The following is a 21,799-nucleotide window of genomic DNA, read 5'->3' on the forward strand; positions in this document are numbered from 1 at the left end:
TGGTGAACATGGTGCAGCTAAAGAGAGATTTCCCCCAGGAGCTGATGGAGACCACAACAGAGCTGAAAGGAGAGTGACCTTGGACTTACATTTGTCAGGGGTACACAAGCACGACTCTAAATAAATGCTGAGGTTGCTCCGTATCTGCTGGATGTGTAAACAGGTAACTATTTGCCATTATCAACTTCAAAGTTGATGTCAATATAGTGTTTACAGCTTGTTTCCTCTGCTCCAAAGTAGCTAAAAAAAAATCAATTAACGGAGGTTTAAGTTTTTCTTAATAACACTTCGTATTGATGGCGATTCATTAAAAATGTGCAAAAGTCAAAGTTAAGTAAAGATTATTTATTAATAGTTTAACAGTCAAAATCTCAGCTAATCGGCTGCAATAGGTCTGTTTGTCGGTGTGGGTTGATTGGCAATAACCAAACATCCAACCAACTGTCATCAGATTCTGATTCAAATATTGCTAAATCTTGATTGGTGCAGGGATATTTTCTTTTTTTAAGATTATTTTTGGGCATTTTTAGGCCTTTATTTAATAGGACAGCTTAGACATAAAAGAGGAGAGAGAGGGGGAATGACATGCAGCAAAGGGCTGCAGGTCAGAGTCGAACCTGGGCCCGCTGCATGGAGGACTGAGCCTCTGTACATGGGCGCACGCTCTACCAGGTGAGCTACACAGGCGCCCGATATGCCTTTTTCTAAATGAGCCACACCCACTTCAAATCAGTGGCACAGAGAAAAAGATAAATACAGAAATCTTTCATGTGAAATAACCAAAACTTCTTATTCTCATGCAGGACCCCATTAGTACTAGAAAGGAAGCTGATTGAAGTTTTCAGGGCCTTTAAGCGTGACTCGGAGTATTGTGGCTCCATGTCAAGCCAGCGCGGCGGGAGGAAGAGGAAACACTAAAGGGAAACCAGGTGATAAAGCTCAAACAAAGCCGGCCAACAGAGAGAGGAAGGGGATGAAGATATGCTGAGACAAGATTAGCAGGAAATAAGAAGTGGATTAGTGAGGGGTTGATTCCTATGAACACTTAGACCTTTCACTTTTCCCCACAGTGTTGTGCTGCCTGACACTAAGCCCGGCTCTTTATCTTAATCCTCTTTCAGCCAACTGTTGGGGGTCCCACAAGCAGGAAGTGGAGAGAGGTTGCTTTACTTACCTCAAAACAGGCTTGAATGAGTTTTCTTGGACACATTAACAGAATTGTTCCAGTGACACAGAATTTCTCCAGGAAGTTTGATGAAGGAACATGCAAAAGGGAAAACATGAAATGGCAGTACGTGTTGAAGTGATAGTGAGACTATTAATTTAAAAGAGTCTCACCTCGTCAGGTCATGCACAGAAGCGGCAGGAGCGTGATGGATGAACACATACACTAGACAAATGTGCTGATTTCCCTAAACGCAGGGAAGGCTACATCGTTTTATTTGAGTGTTTATTAATAGGTCAACAGTCAGCCGAGCATCCAAGCATACAACAAGTTACTCTTTAGCTTTTGCTTTGTTTCACGTTCTGAACGTAAAAGGAATTACAAAATTAACTTGAACAACAACTAAAAAGAAAGATATATACAAACTGCATTATAAATATGTCAAATGTACATCATTATACACAAGTACCAAAGATGGTCGGGTAATGTCGATACCAAACCGAAGTACCTTAAAAATATGCCTAAAGAGAAACAAAAAAAACAAAATATCAAAATATGGTTCATGGGTCAAAAGGGACCGTTGACCTAAACCCAGTTTAGTTTGTTTCTCCAGGTGGAGCTTGTCTTCAGATAAAAGCATTACGCTAATATGTACACTTCAGGTACAAACAGGCAGGTTTCTAGTGTTTTTTTTCATCATCTACAGTTCAGGTAATCAATATACACATTAAACTCCTCTCAATAATCCTCTCGGACACTGAAATGTACTCTAAGTTGGTCAAGTAGAAATCAGAAATAAGGCCAGTACCACTGTATATATTCAGTACAAGTAAATTTGAAGGTATCTGGTTGAATTTGTGGCCGTTTTTGGGATGTCTTGAAGAAAGAGTTGGACATTTTAGGGCTTATTTGCTTTCTTGCTGAGAGTTAGACGAGAAGATCAATACCACTTTCATGCCTGTGCGTTAAGTATGGAGCTAGAGCCAGGAGGCGCTTAGTGTAGTGTACCTTAGCTAGCATAAAGACTGGGAGAAGCAGGGAGACACGGTTAGCATGGCTCTCTCCAGAGTTTGAAAATTTTAGAGGAAGATATGTGGTGTAACTTTATGCTAAGCCAGGCTAAGGGTTAGCTTGGCTAGGCTAATCACCTCCTGGCTCCAGCGCCGTACGTTAACACACAGACCTGAGAGTGGTACCAATCTTATGATGAAGAAAGCAAATAAGCGCATTTCCAAAATAGTCAAACAGTTCCTTTACAATATCGCAATCTCTTTGATTTACAAACATCCTTGTTTGACCATATATTTATTCACCATGGGCTCTGAAAAGGAATACTGTAAAGCAACAACAGAATCCTAATGATAAGTTACAAAAAGTTAATAACTTACTCTGTAAACATATATTCTGCCTTTGTAAACCCATAAAATCAAGACGGTTTAAAACCTTAAAAATGGCAGTTGAATAATAAGGAAAATACGCTGCAGACATTGTGCCAACTCCACCTGAATTCATTTCTTACCTTTGCTACAAATGACTTGGCTTATCATGTCAGTGGAATACTGTACATTTGTGTTGATGCAAAGAAGGTCAAACTAATTATACATCCCTCTGCAAACCTCCTTGCTCATTCTAATTCCTAAATGTCTCACTTCAGTCACTTGAATGCATTTCGTTAACCCTCTGCTTTTAGGCTGACACGTAGGTTTAAGGAAAAGAAAAAGGTTGTTTTTGTTTGTTTTTTTGAAATTCAAACTGTTCTTATAAGGAATAGGGTGAATGAACAAGAACTACTTTTTACAGACGCCTGTACATTAAAACACAGTTATGTTCCCAAAACTTCACTACAGGTGTCTCCTTCTCTGGTGTCCTTTCTGCAATGTTTATGAACAGAAATGCCCAGTTGCGCTCTGCTGCACACGGTCACAGACGTAAGCACACGTGTTGTACAGTTTTGTACGGACGCACACACACACACACACACACACACACACACACACACACACACAGTACCATATATGTATTTCACAGCAACATTAGAGGAAATGCTCTCGAGAGTACCGATTCTACAGCCTTTGGCCACAGGAGGTGAATGGATATTCCAGTATCTAATTTCAACACAATTGAGTCAATCGGAAAATTACTCCAACAAAGACATCATTAATGGTACGATTTCACTGTTTCAATCAAACCTTTGAATTTGAATGAAGTCTGAAGAGGCACGCTTACAAAGCCATGTGGCTTGATGGTCATAAAGCATTATGCCCCTTAATTCCTTTACAGTCACGGACACTTTTACTGGAGGATCGCGATAACGGTGGTGAAGGAAATGACTCCCTTTCACCCGATAGGAATTCTGCAATCAACTCCTTTATGATGATTCAAATCCATTTTCCTGTGAATTAAGTACCTAAATCATTTGGACTCTTCAACACTAACTGATTTGCCTTTGTATATGAATAGTATGTCAAGAGTTTGATAGCTGTATTGAAGACATGCATCATTACTAAAGCTCTAACAGCTACTGAGATCATGAAAGATTATGTTTCTTTCCCACATCAGTGTTTTGTAAAACTATTCCTCACAGTTTTATGTTATTATGCCTAGGCTTGGAAATTTGAAGGAAGTTTCTCATTTCAAGCTCATTATAAAAAATCAGTTTGCGTCGCAGAAGGGAAGACATAAAAGGAAATGTTCAAGCATTAAGGAAATGCTTTTCGTAGGGTAGGTATGAATGCCAAAGTAAGTCATTTGTTTGGTTGGCGCTTAAAAAACAAAAAGCTTAAAGCTGATCGTGATCATTTCAGACCAAGATTGAATGAATTTAACAAATTAAAAAAAAAATAATAATATAAAACAAACAATGTACAATGTCCAAACCCCAAACACCCACTTCTTACGGCATAGTGGAATATAAACAATGAGTTCATCGCTCCTGTTATCTCTCCATTGGTACTGATTCTGGGTTACACAGTGTGAAACAGAGGAGAAAGTACTGGGAAGAGACAAGTTGGTTCGGGGTTGTTGGTGTGTTTGTCTGCGGCAGCTCACTGGCTCCTACATGATGCTGATGCTGCGGTTGAGCTCACACTGGGCATTGTTGTTGTTGATGTTGGGATTGGGATTGGGGTTGCGGCGGCTCATGTTGGGCGTGGGCACTGATGTCAGGCTGCTTGTGTCGTTGGGGCAACCGTGCTGAAGTAAGATGTCTGCGCACTCCTGGCTGCCGGCTCGCCGGGCGTAGAACAGCGTGGTCTGGCCACGAGCATCCCGACTCTTCACGTCCACACCGTACTGTGGGAGAAAATGAAGGGTATGAAAGGCAGATCATCAATATTTATTTGCAAAAAAGGTTTTACAAACAGTATGAACATGGGATTTAAAAAAAACCAAAAACACAAGCAAGGCAAGCACTCTGCACTTAAACAATTTCTTTTCTGAAGCTCATTTGAGTTTTCCCTATTTCTTTCCTAAATTTTCTCTTAACTTTCTACAAGCAGAAGCATTTTTAGAGCTGTTTGTCCCAAGAACTTCTTAAACCCTTGAACATTTTCTTGCAGTATCATTGAAGTTGTATAACATTATATGACAATTTCAGATTTACAGTATATTCTGTATCTGCTTCTCCCAACAGTTCAATTATAGTAGAAGTATATAATGCTTGGTGTTTGGTGAAATATTCAAACCCACAATGCTGCAGTATGTTATATGGAGATATCTTGTCCATTCCACAAATTTACAAATACTGACATATTTGGTATCTTGGACAATCTTGGATTCATTAAATTTTTAATTTCTAAATATTAGAATTTTTAATATTTTTTTTGCGATTGAAAACAATACTAGCTACACAACATTTTTTTAAATGCTGTAGCTACTATTGATATAGCTGTGTTCTATCTGGGAATTAAGCCATTGTACCCTTGAGCAAGGCACTGAACCCCCAACTGCTTGGGGTGCCTTTAATGGGCAGCCCACTCACTCTGACATCTCTCCAATTATGCATGTGCATGTATAGGTCCTGTTTTTGCATGTGTGTGCATTTCGGACTTGTGTGTTAATAAGTTAAAAAAAAAAATACAGAATGTAAAATGTAATTTCCCTTTGGGGATTAATAAAAGTATCTCTTCTTCTTCAAATGGACTACTTTCTAGGCCAAAAAAAAAAATAGATTCAGTGTTTCTTATTTATACCCAGCAGTGTGGAGAGTGCTTTAAAACAGCATTTAAACCATCATGTTGTGAAATAAATGGTAACACTTTCTTTTATGGGTCTGTAGATTCTCAGCACTTCCCTGGGGTGTTTCTTGGAAAGAAGTATGCAATCTAATACTAACCGAGCTAAGACAGTTACTTTAGTTAGAGTTTAGTTACATGTAGTAGTTACTGATTTCCAGAGAAATTTCCTTCAAGGAAATGCTCCTTTTAAATAAAACTTACAGAAAATATAGCTATGCTAACTATGAAAAATAAAGATCCAAGTAATTTAAAAAAACATGTTTTAGACACTTGGTGTCCGTAGAAGGGACTTGTAATAAGAAACTAGCACATCTGGCGGTTTGCTGGTTGTTGGGAAGTCCTTCCTTTCACACCAAACTCCTTAATCACTTGCCTAAACACTAAATGCCTACAATAACAATGTTCATCCACCTCTGACCGTTCCCCTCAAAGCCAGATGAGCCAACTCACCCAGATGAGCAGCTGTGTGATGACCACGTTGGCCATTGCGCAGGAGAGGTGCAGAGCAGTGCGTCCATCTCCGTCCCCGTAGGTCTCGTTAACCTCCTCCTTGGTGCCGTGGGCCAGCAGCACCACCACCAACCTCAGGTCATCCTCCACCACTGCCCGAAGCAGCTGCTGCCCCAGGGGCACGTCCGACTGGGGCAGTCCCACAAGGAACAGCTTCTGCTCATACTTGGCTCGGATCCAGCGCTCCTTCTCCTCTCTGGAGAGAAGGAAATGACAGGGACGCTACAGGTCAGGCTGGGTGAAACATGCCGAACATATATACACAATTTAGCACATAAGTTAAATACCTTTCAACATATATCTTATGATTTTGAGGCAGTGATTTCAAGACAAAGCCATGTGAAAAAGGTGTGCAGACACACAGGGGAGGTGTTACCGTAATTGGCCTAAGAGACTCACTAAAGTGCTGTTTCTAAATTATTAGAGCACATGAAAGCCACTAGCCTCCACTATCACAGTGGGAAATAATACAGCAAGATTGGTTGAAGAGATGAGAGAATGCCAAAGGCTGTGACGCTTTGGGCAATATTCCACTTTCTAGTGATTAAGGTCGACAGCAAGATGGTGAGAGCCTGGCCAGCTTTCTAAAGGTTACACATCTTGAACAGCATGTCTGCTGCTGACAATACAGGAAGGAGGGGGGACGTATTTTTATCAGCGCTGTCGGCTGTCAGTCTGAACTGGTGGATCCCCTCCACAAAAGAGGCAGTGTGTCTCCGAGCCCTGGTCTCCCTTGGGGTGGCTGGGCCCTGAGTCAGATCGATGGGGCTGAATGGCAGCCAGAGAGGGACGGTGGGATGTGGGGCTCCTTCCCTTCAGCCTGCAGCAGAGAATAGAGGCTGAGGGAAGGCTCCATCCTCTATCGCCAGGCAGAATTATATCTATTGCTCTCCATCTTGACCCCCCGTTTCATTCTCTGCCCACATACAAACTGTCCAAATAAGAAAAAAGAAAAAAAATCAATATCAATATGTGAATGACTGAGCATGCCCAGTGTGGCACTAACCCTGTGACCCTGTCAGCCGGTGCGATAAGGGGAGCAGAAAGAGGCCGTTGTTTGGATTTGTGGGTGAGTGACAGAAAGGAGAAGGTTTGTGCGGATAAGTTAAAGCGGCGACGCTGGCTAGAGTGACAAGGCTCTCATGGGACTCTCTATCAACGGGCCGAGGCTTAGCAGCAAGTACAAGCTGACAATCTAATTCACTTCAATTCCATTTCATCATAATCCCAGTGACAACAAACTCCAACAGTACAACTTCATTACCAAACTCAACCTTGTAGATGAGCAGCGGAACATCACATCTACACATTAAATTATATATTTATATAATTTATTAAAGCGCTGGTTCACCCAATTTACAAAAGAAGTATTTAGCCACACAGACGCATTTGTTTTTACATGAGCTATTTATCCTTAAAATTTCTGTTTCCACCTGGATGCAATGGAGATGAATGGACTTTTGTCTGTGGTGCTAACAGGTTTGTAAAATGGCAAGGATTAAGCTGATGTTATTCTATATTATTTTCGTATCAAACAAATCCCATAAAAAGACCAAAACCAACAATGTTCTAGTCCTCCTCTCAATACTTTCCGTTTTCCCTACCCTGTCTGTGGCTCTCAGCCCCAAGCTCATATTGACTGAAAACTTAAATCCTCAAAAACAGTCCACACATTAATAGTGTATGTGGGATTGACTCGAAATAAACAACAGTGCAGCAGTGAGGCTCGCTGATGTGTTATTGAACAACAATGAAGGTCTATCACAGAGTAAGAGCTGTATCAGGGTTTGACTAAACAAACAATACTATTACTATAAATCATTATTAGTTCTGGTATTTTCATGGGATTTTTCGACAATAAGTAAAAATATAGAATATTGCCAGCCTCATCCTTTAAACAAATTCAACAGCAACATCGCGTTCCTGAAACAATGTCCTAGTTACTTTAAATAACCCACAGACCTCTTTGAAAATACTTTCTAATGAAGATATAGCTCCGACTGAAAAGTGGAATTAGGATAATGTCAGAGAGAACCACTAGAGATAAAAGAGAAAACATGTTCTTTTGTCATTTGTGTGAACTAACCTCGAGTATATCCCCAAATAGATCATTTTAGATTACAGCAGCAGTTTTAACAATAGTAACCAGTTCCACATTAGTCACTCTCCTTTATTACGGCCTTAGCAGCGAGGTGTCAAGGCTGCCAACTTACCACAGACAGCAACCATTTTCAGACTCATATGTCAGCTGCCAGGGTCACTTCACAGAACAGTCTGTCTTGCACAGAGGAGCCTGGCTCCGGCACCTAACTACAAGAGTTAAGGATGTGATGGAAGAGGTGCAGCTCTTTATCAGTGCCCCAGCACAGATTGATTAACTGCAAAACGCCACCGGAAGCTCATAAAGCAACTTAACCTACATCTTAAAACAGTCTTAAAGCTATTGCGTTTATAAGCATATGGGTGCATTTTTGTGAGGAAAATGTGTAGGAGTAAGTCCTTTACCCTGCTAAACCAAAAGAAAATCTTTTCTAAAGGGTGAGGGTATTATATGAGCAACAATACAGCCCTAATGGCAGGCAATTGCAGTGGCTCAGAGTTTTATGGTGTAATACCTCCATCAATCCCTACTCAGTCATTATGTGTGGACAAGCCTGTTAGCAAATCAATTGGCCTTAGAACAGGCAGACTGCTCAGAACAGGAAGGGGCCGTCCTGCCCTCCCCTCTTATTTCCGGTGGACACTTTGAAAACAAGTGGCTTTTTTTTTTTTTTTTACTGCTAAAGAGGATAAAGTATGTCTGAAAACTCTATAACTAACTGTAATCCTCAAGGCAAAAAAAAAAAAAAAAAATCTAAGCAGAGCTGTTGTCCAAAGTTTGTTTCAAAAAGCTAGACCATGAATGAGATGCTCAATCTGTAGAGCCCAGTGAATTCATATGAGCTAAATGAGGCAGAAAGTTAGCACTAAGATGTGAAACAAAAAGGCTGAAGAGAGCCATTAAGAAGATGTCAACATCTCAGAAAGGAGCCCTGAGGACACTTTGTTAGCCTCTGCTACGAAATCAGCCCTGAGGACCTGCAGGAAAAGGCCTCACTCACTGCTGATGCTGAGCTCTGAATTCAACCACAGTTCTTTTTACACCGTCTACTTTTTCAAAAAAAATAAAAGCAAAAGCAGCCACGCAGTGGTTTTTAAAGAAATTCCTAAACTGCTGCCACTTGAAAGACAGAGTGTGAAAGGAAGTGAAATGGTAATCCTGCCTCTGTCTTTTGTTTGAAATAGAAAAACAATCCAAACAGAGGTAGGGTTTAGACAGTCAGATGGAAAACTGAGACCCTTGAAAAGGACACTTCCTCACCGCAGGAAGAAGAAAAATAAAATCAGCAGATTTAGCATGTCAAAGCGCCAGGACAGAGTAGGAGGGGAGTTGGAGAGGGAAAGGAGGAGAATTTTCACAGCATGAGGGGATATTTAGGAAATTGAACCGATGGTTACTCTTATATATACACACGCATACACACACACATCCAGACATGGGCACAAACAGACACCCATTTCCCCACCCTGACTTGAGCACATACTTGTTCTAAATTTCTCTGTTGCTTAGGGGACAGAGGGGAGCTTAAAGCTCCTAATAAAAATGCCTGTGTCTCTTTCAACTCAAAACAAGCGGTGTTTGCTTCGCGACAAACTTCCTTCATCATTCAGAGTTTTCTCAAAGCGGATAATCATTGTTTAACTTTCTATCATTAGATTGAATGTGAAAGAAATCTTGGGCAAACATCAAAATGCTCACTGAGTCTAAATGGGCTACTGTCCAGAGCTGGTGTTCCCTTTAATTCGCCTATGCAGAGCCCACCTAGATAAAGGCAGCCTTAACAGTAGAGAAAGGCCTCTTTTATAATTCTATTAGAGCGCTGTCCTTTCAGCTCTCCGTTGAGCAATGGATTCTGACCCTGACTTAATTAAGTGGCAAATGGCGGAATGATTCTCCTAAACCCAGCCCACGGAGTCAAGAACACATGACTGAATTCAAATAAAGAGGGACAAACAAGGATAATTAGTCAAGCCTGAAAGACAAAGGCAAACAGGAATTTATAGGACGGGAAGGGAAACTGAGACGGCGAGGGTGGAGCCAGCGGTGGTGGAGCCACAGAATGACCAATCTGACTGCCTGCAATAAAGGTATTGGTCCATAGGAAGAGAAGGATGTCCGTCCCACCACTCGCTCATCTTTCAAACACACACTGATTCCTCCTAAACAATCAAAGCTTCTAGAGCTCCTCCTACTCTTCCCCAAGGATCCAAATTCACTGCGGACACATCAAATAGACGCAGTGAAGGGGAGAAATGGTGGTGGTGGTGGTGTTGGAGGGGGGGTCTTGGGGTTTGACCAGCCTGAACAGACCTCACAGTGGGGGTGGGCAACTTGTATAGGACCGATTCCCATGCAGACAGCAGCTTCACTTCCACAAACCGAGGGGAGGGAAGAGACAGAGTGTGAGGAAGAGGGACAGCAGCAGAAAGACAGAGAGGGGGCTCGGAGGGGAACGCCAGAGATGAAAAAAAAAAAAAGCGCACACAACAGGGACAGAAAGCTGGGCCCCAAAGCATCAAAGGTTGCTAAGGGCCAGAAATGAAGAAGCAACACAGGAAACGCTGCAGAAAAAGTGCCAAATAATGCCCCCTATGGCCCGAGCATACAGTGTAGACATGGTATGTTCCGCTCTGAGAAGAACAGCTGCAAAAGAATTAAGACAAATATTTTTTCAAGTGGAATAGCTGCCACTTTTCTTGCTTCTAGAGTTCGGTCGGAACAGATGACCAGAATTCAAAAGGTTGTTTTGTTGAGCTCTATAGAGAGGGCCAACAGGAGAGCATCTGGGTGCCGAAGGCAGGCATAGGGATGTGTTGAATATATTGTGACATTAATGAGGTTGTCAGCCTCCTCATGATGGAGTGGCTGTGTTTTTGTGCCAGCAAGACTAACACCCTTAAATGCTCATGCTGTTAACCCCTGCTGAACCCTCGCCTCACATACAAAGCAGAGGGGACGATAACACATGCCCTGCTTATGTATGCAGCCTGCTGCACGTACGTACACATTTCAACTTCTCGGTCACATAAAAGGCTCTGATCTTTTTTTCTTTCACGTCATCAGACAATAACTTTTTGCCAGGATTGCCAGGATTTTATAATGCTAACAAGATTAAAACTAAATTGCACAGTTAAGTAGACTTTGCCATAATGACTCAGGCCTTCCTCTACGTCTACCTGGCTCTGAAACCCGATAGCATGTGGGCAATTAGTGACTCTGGTACCACTTCTCCCACACAGGGCTAATTACTGACCTGTGGGTTTCATTTAGAGAGAGAGAAAGAGAGAGAAAGAGGGAGGACATGGGAAGACCCAATCATTCATTTGTCTTAATTAATTACTCTTCCTCCACCAGGGCTCCTGGCAAGGCCGGCTATTCTAAAAGCTCTTTTGAGAGTTGGCGTTCCAGCACTCCTAACCTGTGAGTAGCCCCGAAGCTTTGCTCTGTGTCTCGGGGAAAAACTTGGGAGGACAGAGGCCACTGTGGACAAATCCTACAACAGGAATCTAATGGCCACAGCACCGATGTTGTAAACGCCACAAACAGCTTGGGAGCACCAGCAAAAATGCCAATGCCGGAGCAGAAGGGGTTAAAAGAGGCAGCGGGGCCAGGTTGGGAGAGGTTAGCGGTGTGATTCATTTTTATTACCACGCAGCCCCTGCAGGCGGCAGGAGTGGCAAATTATTTCTGAAACAAAGTGGAGGGCTCTCATCAGAGCTATTACCTGCCTGTGGCCGAGGGCGGCGCGGAGCCTACAGAGGGTGACAGTGAGAGGCCCGCGTCAGTGAGGGATAGCCGTCCACATCCGTCCACGCTCCAGGACATCTCCCCCAAATGAGAACTGGTGTCTGTGTAGGTGTGTGTGTGTGTGTGTGCTTCACTGTGAGTGTGTGTGCCAGTAGACGATAAGGATAAAGTTAGCTGTTGGACCTCCCCCACAGTATCCGTCAAAATAGTCTGTGGTGTTTTCTATCAAGAACATGCCAAGCAATTAGAGGTGATGTGCAAAACACAACGACTCCCAGGTGCTAATTAAAAAGAACAACTCCCCTCCAATATGCTGACTGCAGAGATCATCCACAATGCAAGGCTCGCACACATTTATTATTATGGATACTACTGTAGCCTAGCCAGGTACAGCTTTTTAATAAGGTATCCTTTATAAAATGGTTATACATTGTAACTAATGCTTTATTATGGTTAATACATCATTAATTATTTATAGATAAGTTATAAGCCATGAATAAGAACCACTTTTGAGTTGCCAGGTTGTGAAAAATTACTTTGGCGGTTTGAAATATTGACTTCTTACCTTTTGGAAATCAAGAAAAATCAATTTTTAACAAAATATTAACACCCACAGATGCAGACATAGTGATTAAAAGCCTTTATTGCCCATCAAACTGTAGGCTTGATGGCTTATTAGAAAGTGATAAACAAATGAGCATTTATTGATGGATTAATACATTTATAACTGCATTACTACTACTAAATATAGAGGCTCGACACCAGCCAAAGGGATTTTTTTTACAATCTTGCAATCCAAAATGTGCTTCTATTAATGGCTTTTAACTGATCTAAAAAGCCATTATTTACTACTGTATGAAGGGTGTCTTATTAGAATGTGGTACCATGCATTGTTGTACAAGGTCTGAAAACAGGTGACACATGAATGCATGAATATAAGCATGCTTCCTCCCATTATCATCATCTTCCCATTATGATGCCTATAATCAGTCCAATGTTGCTGTGCGGATCTGCGTACGACAAATCTATATATTGTGTTCTTTCGATCCAGAATATCATAAGCTAAACCAATCTTGTGGATGAATGCTTTTAAGTTAAATCTCAAAAATGCAAGGGGGTAAAACTAGTCTTGCAGGAGACATTCAATCAGATACTGAGTTGATATCCAGGTAGTTACTGAATCGTTTAGATTAGGTGTCACTAATGTTTAGTGGGACTCGGGAGCCATGCACTCACTGCCTGCTTGGGTGCCATCACAAAGCTGCTACATGTCACCGATGTGACACAATTAAAATCCTCTCATATGTGCTCCGCTCAACTTAAGAGGACCATAAGCAGAAGGAGAGTCAGGTCAGGATTTATGGTGTTAAAAGAAATAAGAAAACTACATCCCATTAAGTTGGTTATAATTCATCATTCATGATAAAGCAAAAATAATTTGATACCAGCGTTTCACCCACAAGGGTACAATGTTCTATGAGCAACAAAATTATCAGCATCTCTATAACTAGTGGCCATATATGATATTTACAACTGCTGTGTTTTGTCTAAAGATTAGTTATGCTGCAAATGAGATTTATAGTTTGACAGTGAAAACTAATGGAGATGCTGCTGCGGGATAAGATCAGATTTTTTACAATAAAGAACCTCTCCTGCTTGAGGCGACGTAGGACTGACAGTGGTAGGGAGAGGAATCAACATCAATAATCTTTCATCAAGTCCACAGTAGAGCACTTTAGCACAGATACCATTCAATAAATAACTGTAGGCCATCATTCAGTTCTGAACTGGCCGGAGAGCGCAGGATTGATTCAAGAGGAAAAGGCCTGAGACTACCGGTGGAATGAAAAAACTATGAAAAACTGTTCATTAGCAAACTGAAACAGAAACTTTATTTATATGTATGTGTGCATTAAAAGGTCTCTCACAGTATTCTTTCTGTATGACCAGCAGTGATTTTGAAGTGCATACTGAAACTGCAGGAAAGTGGATTGTAAGGCACTCACCTACACTGCTTGAACTTTTTCACAGTTAAGTGAGCCTTATGTACTGTAGTGCCACAAAAAATGGATCTTGTCATAACCAGAGCCGTGCATAGACTTGGAGAGTCACAAAATACATGGAACGGCGTTACGTAATTAGGAGGATACAAAAGAAAGGTAACTGTACTCCGTTTAAATTACAGAGGAAAAAAAAGACGTAATCAGATTACTGATACATTTAGTAAAAACGGGGATTATAAACAGGTTTACAATTTTAAAAATAGAAAATAATATACTACCATGCGCACATTTTACAACACTTTACGAGTCTCACATAAGTCCTCTTTGGTCTCGAGTGAAACCATAGCTAACAGTTGCCTTTTTTATTATAATGGCTTATAAAGTTGATGAAAAAATGCTTTCAATGGGAGGAAATTTCACCAATATTTTGTATTTAAAGCAGAAAAGAGGAACAACAACACAGTACAGTGCAAGTTATGCCCATATTTGGCATTGAGGTAATCCAAAAGTAATGCAAAGTACTCAAGTTACGTCACTTTAATATTGTGATACTTGGATTAAGTTACTGACTACATTTAAAGTAAGTAATTAGTAATTGTATCGTTTTTGAAATGTATACATTTTTAAAGTAACCCTCCCAACCCTGGCCATGCATTAGTAAGGGATATAAATTTGTGTCATTATGGGTCAGGTTTTACCAATATTAGCTTTAGTTTATTAATCCACTAAATTTTTCAGGACAAGTTTAAATTTATAATTTAACAACAATAAAGCACTCCACCAAGACTGCACAATCCACACAAAAGAAACACTTTTTCTGTGGCCCAACCTTTGACAAGTTTCAGTAAAATTTGGTGTAAAGGTTTGTGAGGTATCCTGCTAACAAATAAAAATGACAGGGCATGCTTATACTGCTAAACTACATGTTATACTGTCTGTGCTAATATATCAAATACATCAACTTAATCTTTGTGGTATCAATAATACCTCAACTAATAATTAGCCGGCAACACAACATGGCCCTTAGTAAAGCCTTAAAATTGTATTTATATTATATTATTGTTTAGCCATAACAGCTGCAACAGCAGAAGCAGCAGCAGTGGTACTAAAAAAGAAAGCAGCTTTATTTCTCTGTTGGTATATCACTTTATGTAACAAAGTTACAAAGCTGTGATGTTAAAACAGTCTAATGCCACCAGGGAGACCCTACAGACAGTCTTTGCTGTGACAGACAGAGTGATGACCTGGCCCTGTGTGATGGATATGTGACACGGCAGCTTGGTGCCCGAGGGCCTGGCTCTTGGGGTGGGGTTTAGCCATAATGGTGTGCTTAATTACCTGCACAGCCACACAGCAGGTCATTAGTCAGACTGGGACACTAGGTCTCACTTGTCACCAAGAGATAAACAATCCTCCTACCAGATCTGGGTACCTCAGAGGAGAGGGAGCAGATAGTCATTGGGGTAAGTTTGGGCAGGGCCGTACGGGGTAAGTGGCAAAGTATAATTTAAGAGATACATATTAAAAAGATGGAAAGCTACTTGTTAAGTTCCAAAAGTAAAAAAAAAAAAAAAAAAAAAAAACTTCCACAAATTCCACATTCCTTACTATTAAACTCTCACCGATATCGAGCAGGAACAAAGGGCTTGGGCTGGTTTCACATGTGGTTTAGATTAAAAGATTGTTTCCTGATTAGCGCTTACATGTCAAGTGACAAACTTGATGGATTTGGAGCTATTCAGGGCATTTATCAGGTACGTGCAAAACAATGTCCAGCAAAACACTCCTTTCATGAATTATGATTTTCAAGTCAATATAGTAAAGGGAGTGACGTACAAGACAACAGACACTCTGGTGGAAATAGTAGATAGTATATCCTAAAATAAAGACACAGAGGGATAGAGATGCCAACAGAGTACTGACTCAAATAAAACAGAGGCATTGTGATCAGTGTGTACAGGATGGACTGATGCTCAAACATAAAATAATGTGTTCTTGGCTCAGCAGACTGACATTTATGGACCCCTGATGCTTCTTATGGAGCATTTTGTGGTGTGAACTGCCTGTGCTGAAATGTGGGTGGCTAATAACCGGCAGGTAATGGACAGAATACGATGCTGCTTTCTCATTCTATAATCTCTCTATGCTTCATTAAGCAGCGCCTTTATTTGTAGAAGGATGCTAACCTGGTGCTGTCGCTCCCTGGCTTGGTGTAGCCCTCCAAAGCGCCCTCCCACACACTGTTGGCCATCGAGTTACCGATGGCCGTCATCACCATGCTGAGCTCCACCGGCCAGTCGTCCAGGTCCAGGGAGCGGACACGAGACAGGTGGGTGCCCAGATTTCTGTGGATCCCAGAGCACTCAATGCACATCAAGGCACCCAGGTTCAGACTGGCCCAGTCTGGGTCTGCATGATGGAGGATAAGAAATAATTACAACAATAGGGTAAGAGAAGTAACAAGAGAAGCTTTATAAATCAGTCTGAACAGGAGATTTAAAAAAAAATTTTTTTTCATCTTTGTAAACTCTCTTGGAGAAAACGTTTTGTCAGGATTACTCTGCATTTTAACCTTCCAAAAAATAAGTTATGGGAAGAAAAGCAGGAATCTTCGTGTTATACAAATTTTATTTGAATTATTTTAGGTTTAAACAGGATAACCCCAGGGTTAAAATTTAAGACTTTTAACTCGCAGGTACACAGGCTGCACTATGGACGATGCGATATCTTTACCATTGCTAGCAGTAGCCACGGTGCCGGCTTTACATGCTGCCGTTGCTGAAAAGCTTTGCTGTGCACACCACTGTGCCCGCTGCTGGCAGGCTGTAGCACACGCACCTTGTTTCGTGCTCTTCATTTGGGAGTCCAAAGCTATAAGTCCTATCATCTATTGGGCCTCACGGTCATGGCCTGAATTAGGCTTAACCCATTCATGTTTTGGATTCTGCCGCTACAGTTAAAACAACACTTGCCCATTTTGAGGTGACAAGCTAACGTTAGCTTGTTAGTAGCAAGGTGCAAGATGTTTTGTTTTCTTTCGTGACAACTGACTGACTGATTGGTGCCTGGTGCAAATGGCTGGTCTTCAATGGCAGTCAGTGAGCGAGTGGATCCAAACCCAATCCATTTTTTTACAATATTTTGCAAATAAATGTACTTGTAGGTCACAGAGTTAGATTAACTGAACAATTGACTCAATGTCTTATCACCAATAACTTGCAAAAACTTTATTTAACCACTAAAAATCAAATGTTTAAGAACCCTTATCAATGAAACATGAGCTGTTGTGGTGAAGAATTATACTCACTGGCTGCATCACAGTCCACACAGAAGCTGTTCCCCCTCACGTTACGTATGGACTGAATAGCCATTGCATCACTTTGGCTGCCTAACCGAGACTGTAAGAAATGAGGGAGAGAATAAGTCAGCAGGAACTAATCATTGCAAGAGTAAGAGAAGGCAAACAATTATAGATGGCCCTCAAGTCATAGACAACCAGTGTGAAGAGGGAGGGACGAGGTCTTAGGAAAAGACTGAGGCAGAGAAAATATGAAAATGAAAATGAGGCTGTGTCTCCCCAGTATGCTGACACAAGCCGTGTTCTATCTCTGATGTCTGTCAGTTCTAATAAGAGATCCCCCACACTGCGGTGCACCTGTCTGACAACCTCCCACATGTGACAGCTTGAAGTGGGTGAGGGGGGTGGGGGAGGTTGAGGCCGCAATAAATGTTGAAAAGAGGGGGAAAAGAGGAATGTAAATGAAGCAGCAGAATTGTAGGATGATGACAATGCTGTGATTAAATGATTTTCTCCAATCCTGTTCAGTCCTTCTGATATTTCTTATCTTTCATGAACTACTGCACCTTGTTCTTTATGCTCTCGCAAGACTGCAGGCTGGCAAAGATCTGGCTCTCAATTGCTTGGACCCACAGTTCCCTCTCCTCAAATGTCGATGCTTCGAAGTTCCACGTCTGACCCGTTAACGACACAATCATGAACTCAAAGGAATCTTCTTGCTCTGGAAAACAGAAATAAACAATAAATTAGTACTTAAGAAACATGCATGTCGGTTGTGCAATCTGAACACAGTTCAGTGGCTGAAGCCCATCCATGCACGAATGCACGATGAAATGGGCTTCTGTTAAACTCAGCAACATTCAAATCATTTCTCTGCACCTCTTGAGCACTGTTGTTGTGTTTGACAATGCCTCAAAATCCCAAACTCATAAATGCTAGGATACATTGTAATTCCTTTCTGCTGGAGTACAAAAAAAAAACATTACCAGCAATCAGCAGCAACACACAATATCATCTTTTCTTAAAATCAGATTTTTGTGATTTAACCTCTTTTTTGATGTCTTATCCATTCAATTCGCAGCTATCCCAAAGTTGTAAAGGTCTACGTACTTCATAAAATGTACAGAGACTGTGAGTCTGGAGAAAAATTACTTATTTTCTGAGAAATTATGATTTGTCCACCATTTTGGCACTGAGGACGAGTGTAAATGCTACAATACTCAAAAGCCTCAGCCGCCGTTGCCATGGAGAAGAAAAGAATCAGAACAGAGTGGTAGCAAATTCAAAACACTTCATTGTTAAATTTATGAACAAAACACAGCACCATAGTTGCTGAATACATCCAACATTTATCCAGAATCTGAAAGTAAAGTAATTTAAGATGCAAACTGAATTATCTATTTTCTAAACACTGTATTCTTCAGCTTCCACTCGCTGTTATTGATGCAGGCGAGAGAATCTTAAGTTCTGTGATTGGATGGTGTTTGGTGTTTTAAGGCCCCAATGTCGCCTTCCAGGCAGCGCGGCAATGGTTATGTTTAGGGTTAAGGTTAGGGTTAGCTGCCTGGAAGGTGACGTTGGAGGCTACCATTACCGCTGCCTAATGTTTCTTTAGCTTCGTGCTGAGCTTCTGTGTCGTTATTTCCAAAACTTAGCATAGTTAACGTTGACTCAGCTAGTGCTAGCATTCACATTATTCATAACCTTATTGATTAGCTTACTGTGGAAACCCATGTCACTGCTTTTTGCTAAGGCTGAGGGGGTGCTTGAATTTGAAAAATGCGGAAAAGAACGCGGATGGACTGGGCCTTAAAATACAATTATTTTTTTTACCACTGGTTATACATTCTTCATAAACCTCAAAACTAGATTTTAAGATTTCATTGATTTTTGAGTAAATTAGAATATTGACAATATTGCAAATATATAAGTGTCTGAAAAAAGACAACATTAAGACCAATAATGTTTTGTAATAGTTTTTGATATAATGAAAACTAATTTAATGGGTTCGAATCTGACCTGCGGTCTCTTGCTGCGTGTTATCCCCTATCTCCCCCCTTTCCCGTCTATCCACTGTCACTATAGAATAAAGGAAAAAAATCCCCAAAAAACACAAAAATGTTTGCTTTGAAAATTGTGATTCGGCAGTGTGTTTTTTTTCTGCTCATTGTGTTTAACTAAGATTTATGAAAATGTCACCTGTCGTTTTCAAACAAGAGGTCTGACACAACATATGTTCCAACACATGCTGTAATGCCTCTGCTGTTCAGAAGCAATTCATTAACTCTGTACTGTACAATGTGACTCGTGTAACATCTCTGGTCTGTGCACATGCTTGAGCTCATAGCCAAATGATTTGTAATTACCTAATTATGTCTATGCAAATAGTCATCTCATTTGCATAAACCATATTTGGAGGACTGGAGGCAAGTAGACACGAGGGGAATGCTTTTTTTCTGTGTAGCTTTATCATTAATCATTAATAGAAGTTACATTAAAAATAAATTTGTTTAATGTACAAAATATATTAATATTTCTATAATGTACTGTATTGTGTATTAATGTATGTATGTTTTATATTAAATTAACTGCATGTCGGTAGTTATACAATAATGGCAACCTGATGATGATAAGATCGTCAGACAAATCATCTAATCAAAGAAATGACTAAACTTTGTGTTAATGATCAATTTAGTCTCCTTGGTGCGAGACGCAGCCCTGTGCTGTTAAATGACAGATGTCTGACGAACGCCACTGATGTAGTAACCAATGAGCTGCAGTGGAGGGCCATCTCTTCAGGGGGAAAGCAATAATCCAATTAGCTTGACACCGACTTCAATTATCTGATTTAGTTTGTGGAATCGACTACAGGTCACAAAGAATCAATAAAGGCTTGGAAGCCTCTTTATTTACCCTTACAGTGAAAAAGGGTGGGTGACACATTTTAAAGCAATGGTGGGGATTCAAATCTAAAAAACTCTGTTTGATGGAATCAAAATGGTCAACTTAAAAAGGAACTTAAATGTGACAGAGAATAAAAGCAAAAAAAATAAGTAGAGAACATTTAATCTGAAAAACAAATTACAAGTAGAAATCAATTTTTCCTGTCCAATATAACTTCAGGTAAAATAACTAATGCACTTGATTATAATTTGTGGCTCCCAGACTCAAATGTTGTTATACTTGTGTTTTCATCTTTTTTTAAAACCTGAACAAAGCTAATTATTCTGTTGGCTGCCCAGGCAATAAATTGGAGGCATTAAAACACTTTTGTTATGGAGATTAAAAAAGCAACGGATGGCTGGTTTCTTAAACTGATGAGTATACAAGGGAAAACAAATCTAATTCTCCATGAATAGTAATGCACACGTGAGACATACTGTAGCCACTAAAGAGGACTATGTGCAGCAGGATCTTTATGTGTGACACCGGTATTGTCATTACATGCAGCTCCAGCACACTGATATTACTTTTTTAATTCCGTCCACAGTGTGGCAATTCAGCTCCATAAACCAAAGTAATTCTGCTCCATGTAAGCATGATGCTGAGGTCAAAGTGGTCTTCTCAGAGAAGGTAAATCTGAGCATGAACAATGTGTCGAAGGCATCACGGCTATCTTATAGGCACCTGACATGATGAGCTTGTAAAAGGGCCATTAGTGTTTCTGTTATTACTCAATGGTTGCAGTTAGCACATGGCTAGCAGAGGAACGATCACCTTGTCACATTAACGTGAGCATTAACCTCCTGACCAAATCTATCTGCGAGTCTACAATCAACAAGTTCTTGCCAATTAGAAATAAATTAACACAGCTCTGCCAGTGGGCGGACAAAGAAGAACACAATTTAAAGCTAACGGAGGAGACAACTGTGAAGAATGAGCGAAATATGATTTTCCTTAATTAACACGGCATAATAAAAAGGAAATTAGAGCGTAATGGCCATAGAGCTACAAAGTAGCAGACAGTAACAAAGATACACTTCTTCGTCCACCATTTGCATGGATCACACAACTGTTCAGGGACCTCCTAGTTACAGATGCTATTCATCAGATATTTGATGCACAACAGCAATTTAATGAGCAGAATGTTTTGCCAATAATTCATGATTGCTTCAAGATACAAAAATAGATGGTAAATACATTTCTAATACTTAAGATTAAGATTTCACTTTAAAAAAGCATACAATAAGCTTAAAAAATACAATTAACTGTAAAGGATTTAACCAATGGTTCCTAACATTTTTGGCTGGGGATCCCTTCTAAAAAAAGATGATGATTGGGGCTCCTTGTCACCTTACAGATGTCTATGAGTTATTAGCAGTTCTACCAAAGAGTGATTTCACCTTTAAAAGTCGGAGATGGTTACATATGAATGTAAACTGTTAAATAGAATAAAATAAAGCACCTAAGGTCAATTTCTCAAATACTTCACAAGTTAGCAAAATGTATACAGATTTGTGTAGCAGAACTTCATCTCAAGGCCCCCCAGATTTATCTTGTGACTCTTTAGAGGGGACCCGACCTCTATGATAGGAACCACTGGACTAAAATATCAAACTGTATATAAAGTACCAGCTCCACCTCAACTAGCTACAACAGTAAAATGCTGCTTGATGCATCAATACTAACAATTGAATAACTGTATACATAATTACTTTGATACTTTAATTACATTTAGTTGATAATAAGTTTGTGCATTTACTTAAGTAGGATTTTTTAACGAATATTTTTAAATTGTTG

At 40.4% G+C, this 21,799-nt stretch overlaps 1 protein-coding gene across 4 annotated transcripts in view; it reads right to left on the minus strand.

Moving 5' to 3' along the window:
* Nucleotides 1–1,401: 1,401 nt before the first annotated feature.
* The window catches only part of agap3 (ArfGAP with GTPase domain, ankyrin repeat and PH domain 3), a 124,652-nt gene continuing 104,254 nt past the window's right edge, over nt 1,402–21,799 (minus strand). For all 4 annotated transcript variants that reach the window (XM_036004780.1, XM_036004781.1, XM_036004779.1 and 1 more), the window contains 5 exons: nt 17,626–17,780; nt 17,069–17,159; nt 15,948–16,170; nt 5,851–6,106; nt 1,402–4,456 (listed from right to left, as the gene is read on the minus strand). In XM_036004780.1, the coding sequence (XP_035860673.1) occupies nt 4,220–4,456; nt 5,851–6,106; nt 15,948–16,170; nt 17,069–17,159; nt 17,626–17,780 (962 nt within the window). In that variant the 3' untranslated portion in view covers nt 1,402–4,219. The remainder of the gene's footprint in view (nt 4,457–5,850; nt 6,107–15,947; nt 16,171–17,068; nt 17,160–17,625; nt 17,781–21,799) is intronic.

The sequence above is a fragment of the Sander lucioperca genome, chromosome 9 (assembly GCF_008315115.2).
Source record: "Sander lucioperca isolate FBNREF2018 chromosome 9, SLUC_FBN_1.2, whole genome shotgun sequence".
NCBI lineage: Eukaryota > Metazoa > Chordata > Actinopteri > Perciformes > Percidae > Sander > Sander lucioperca.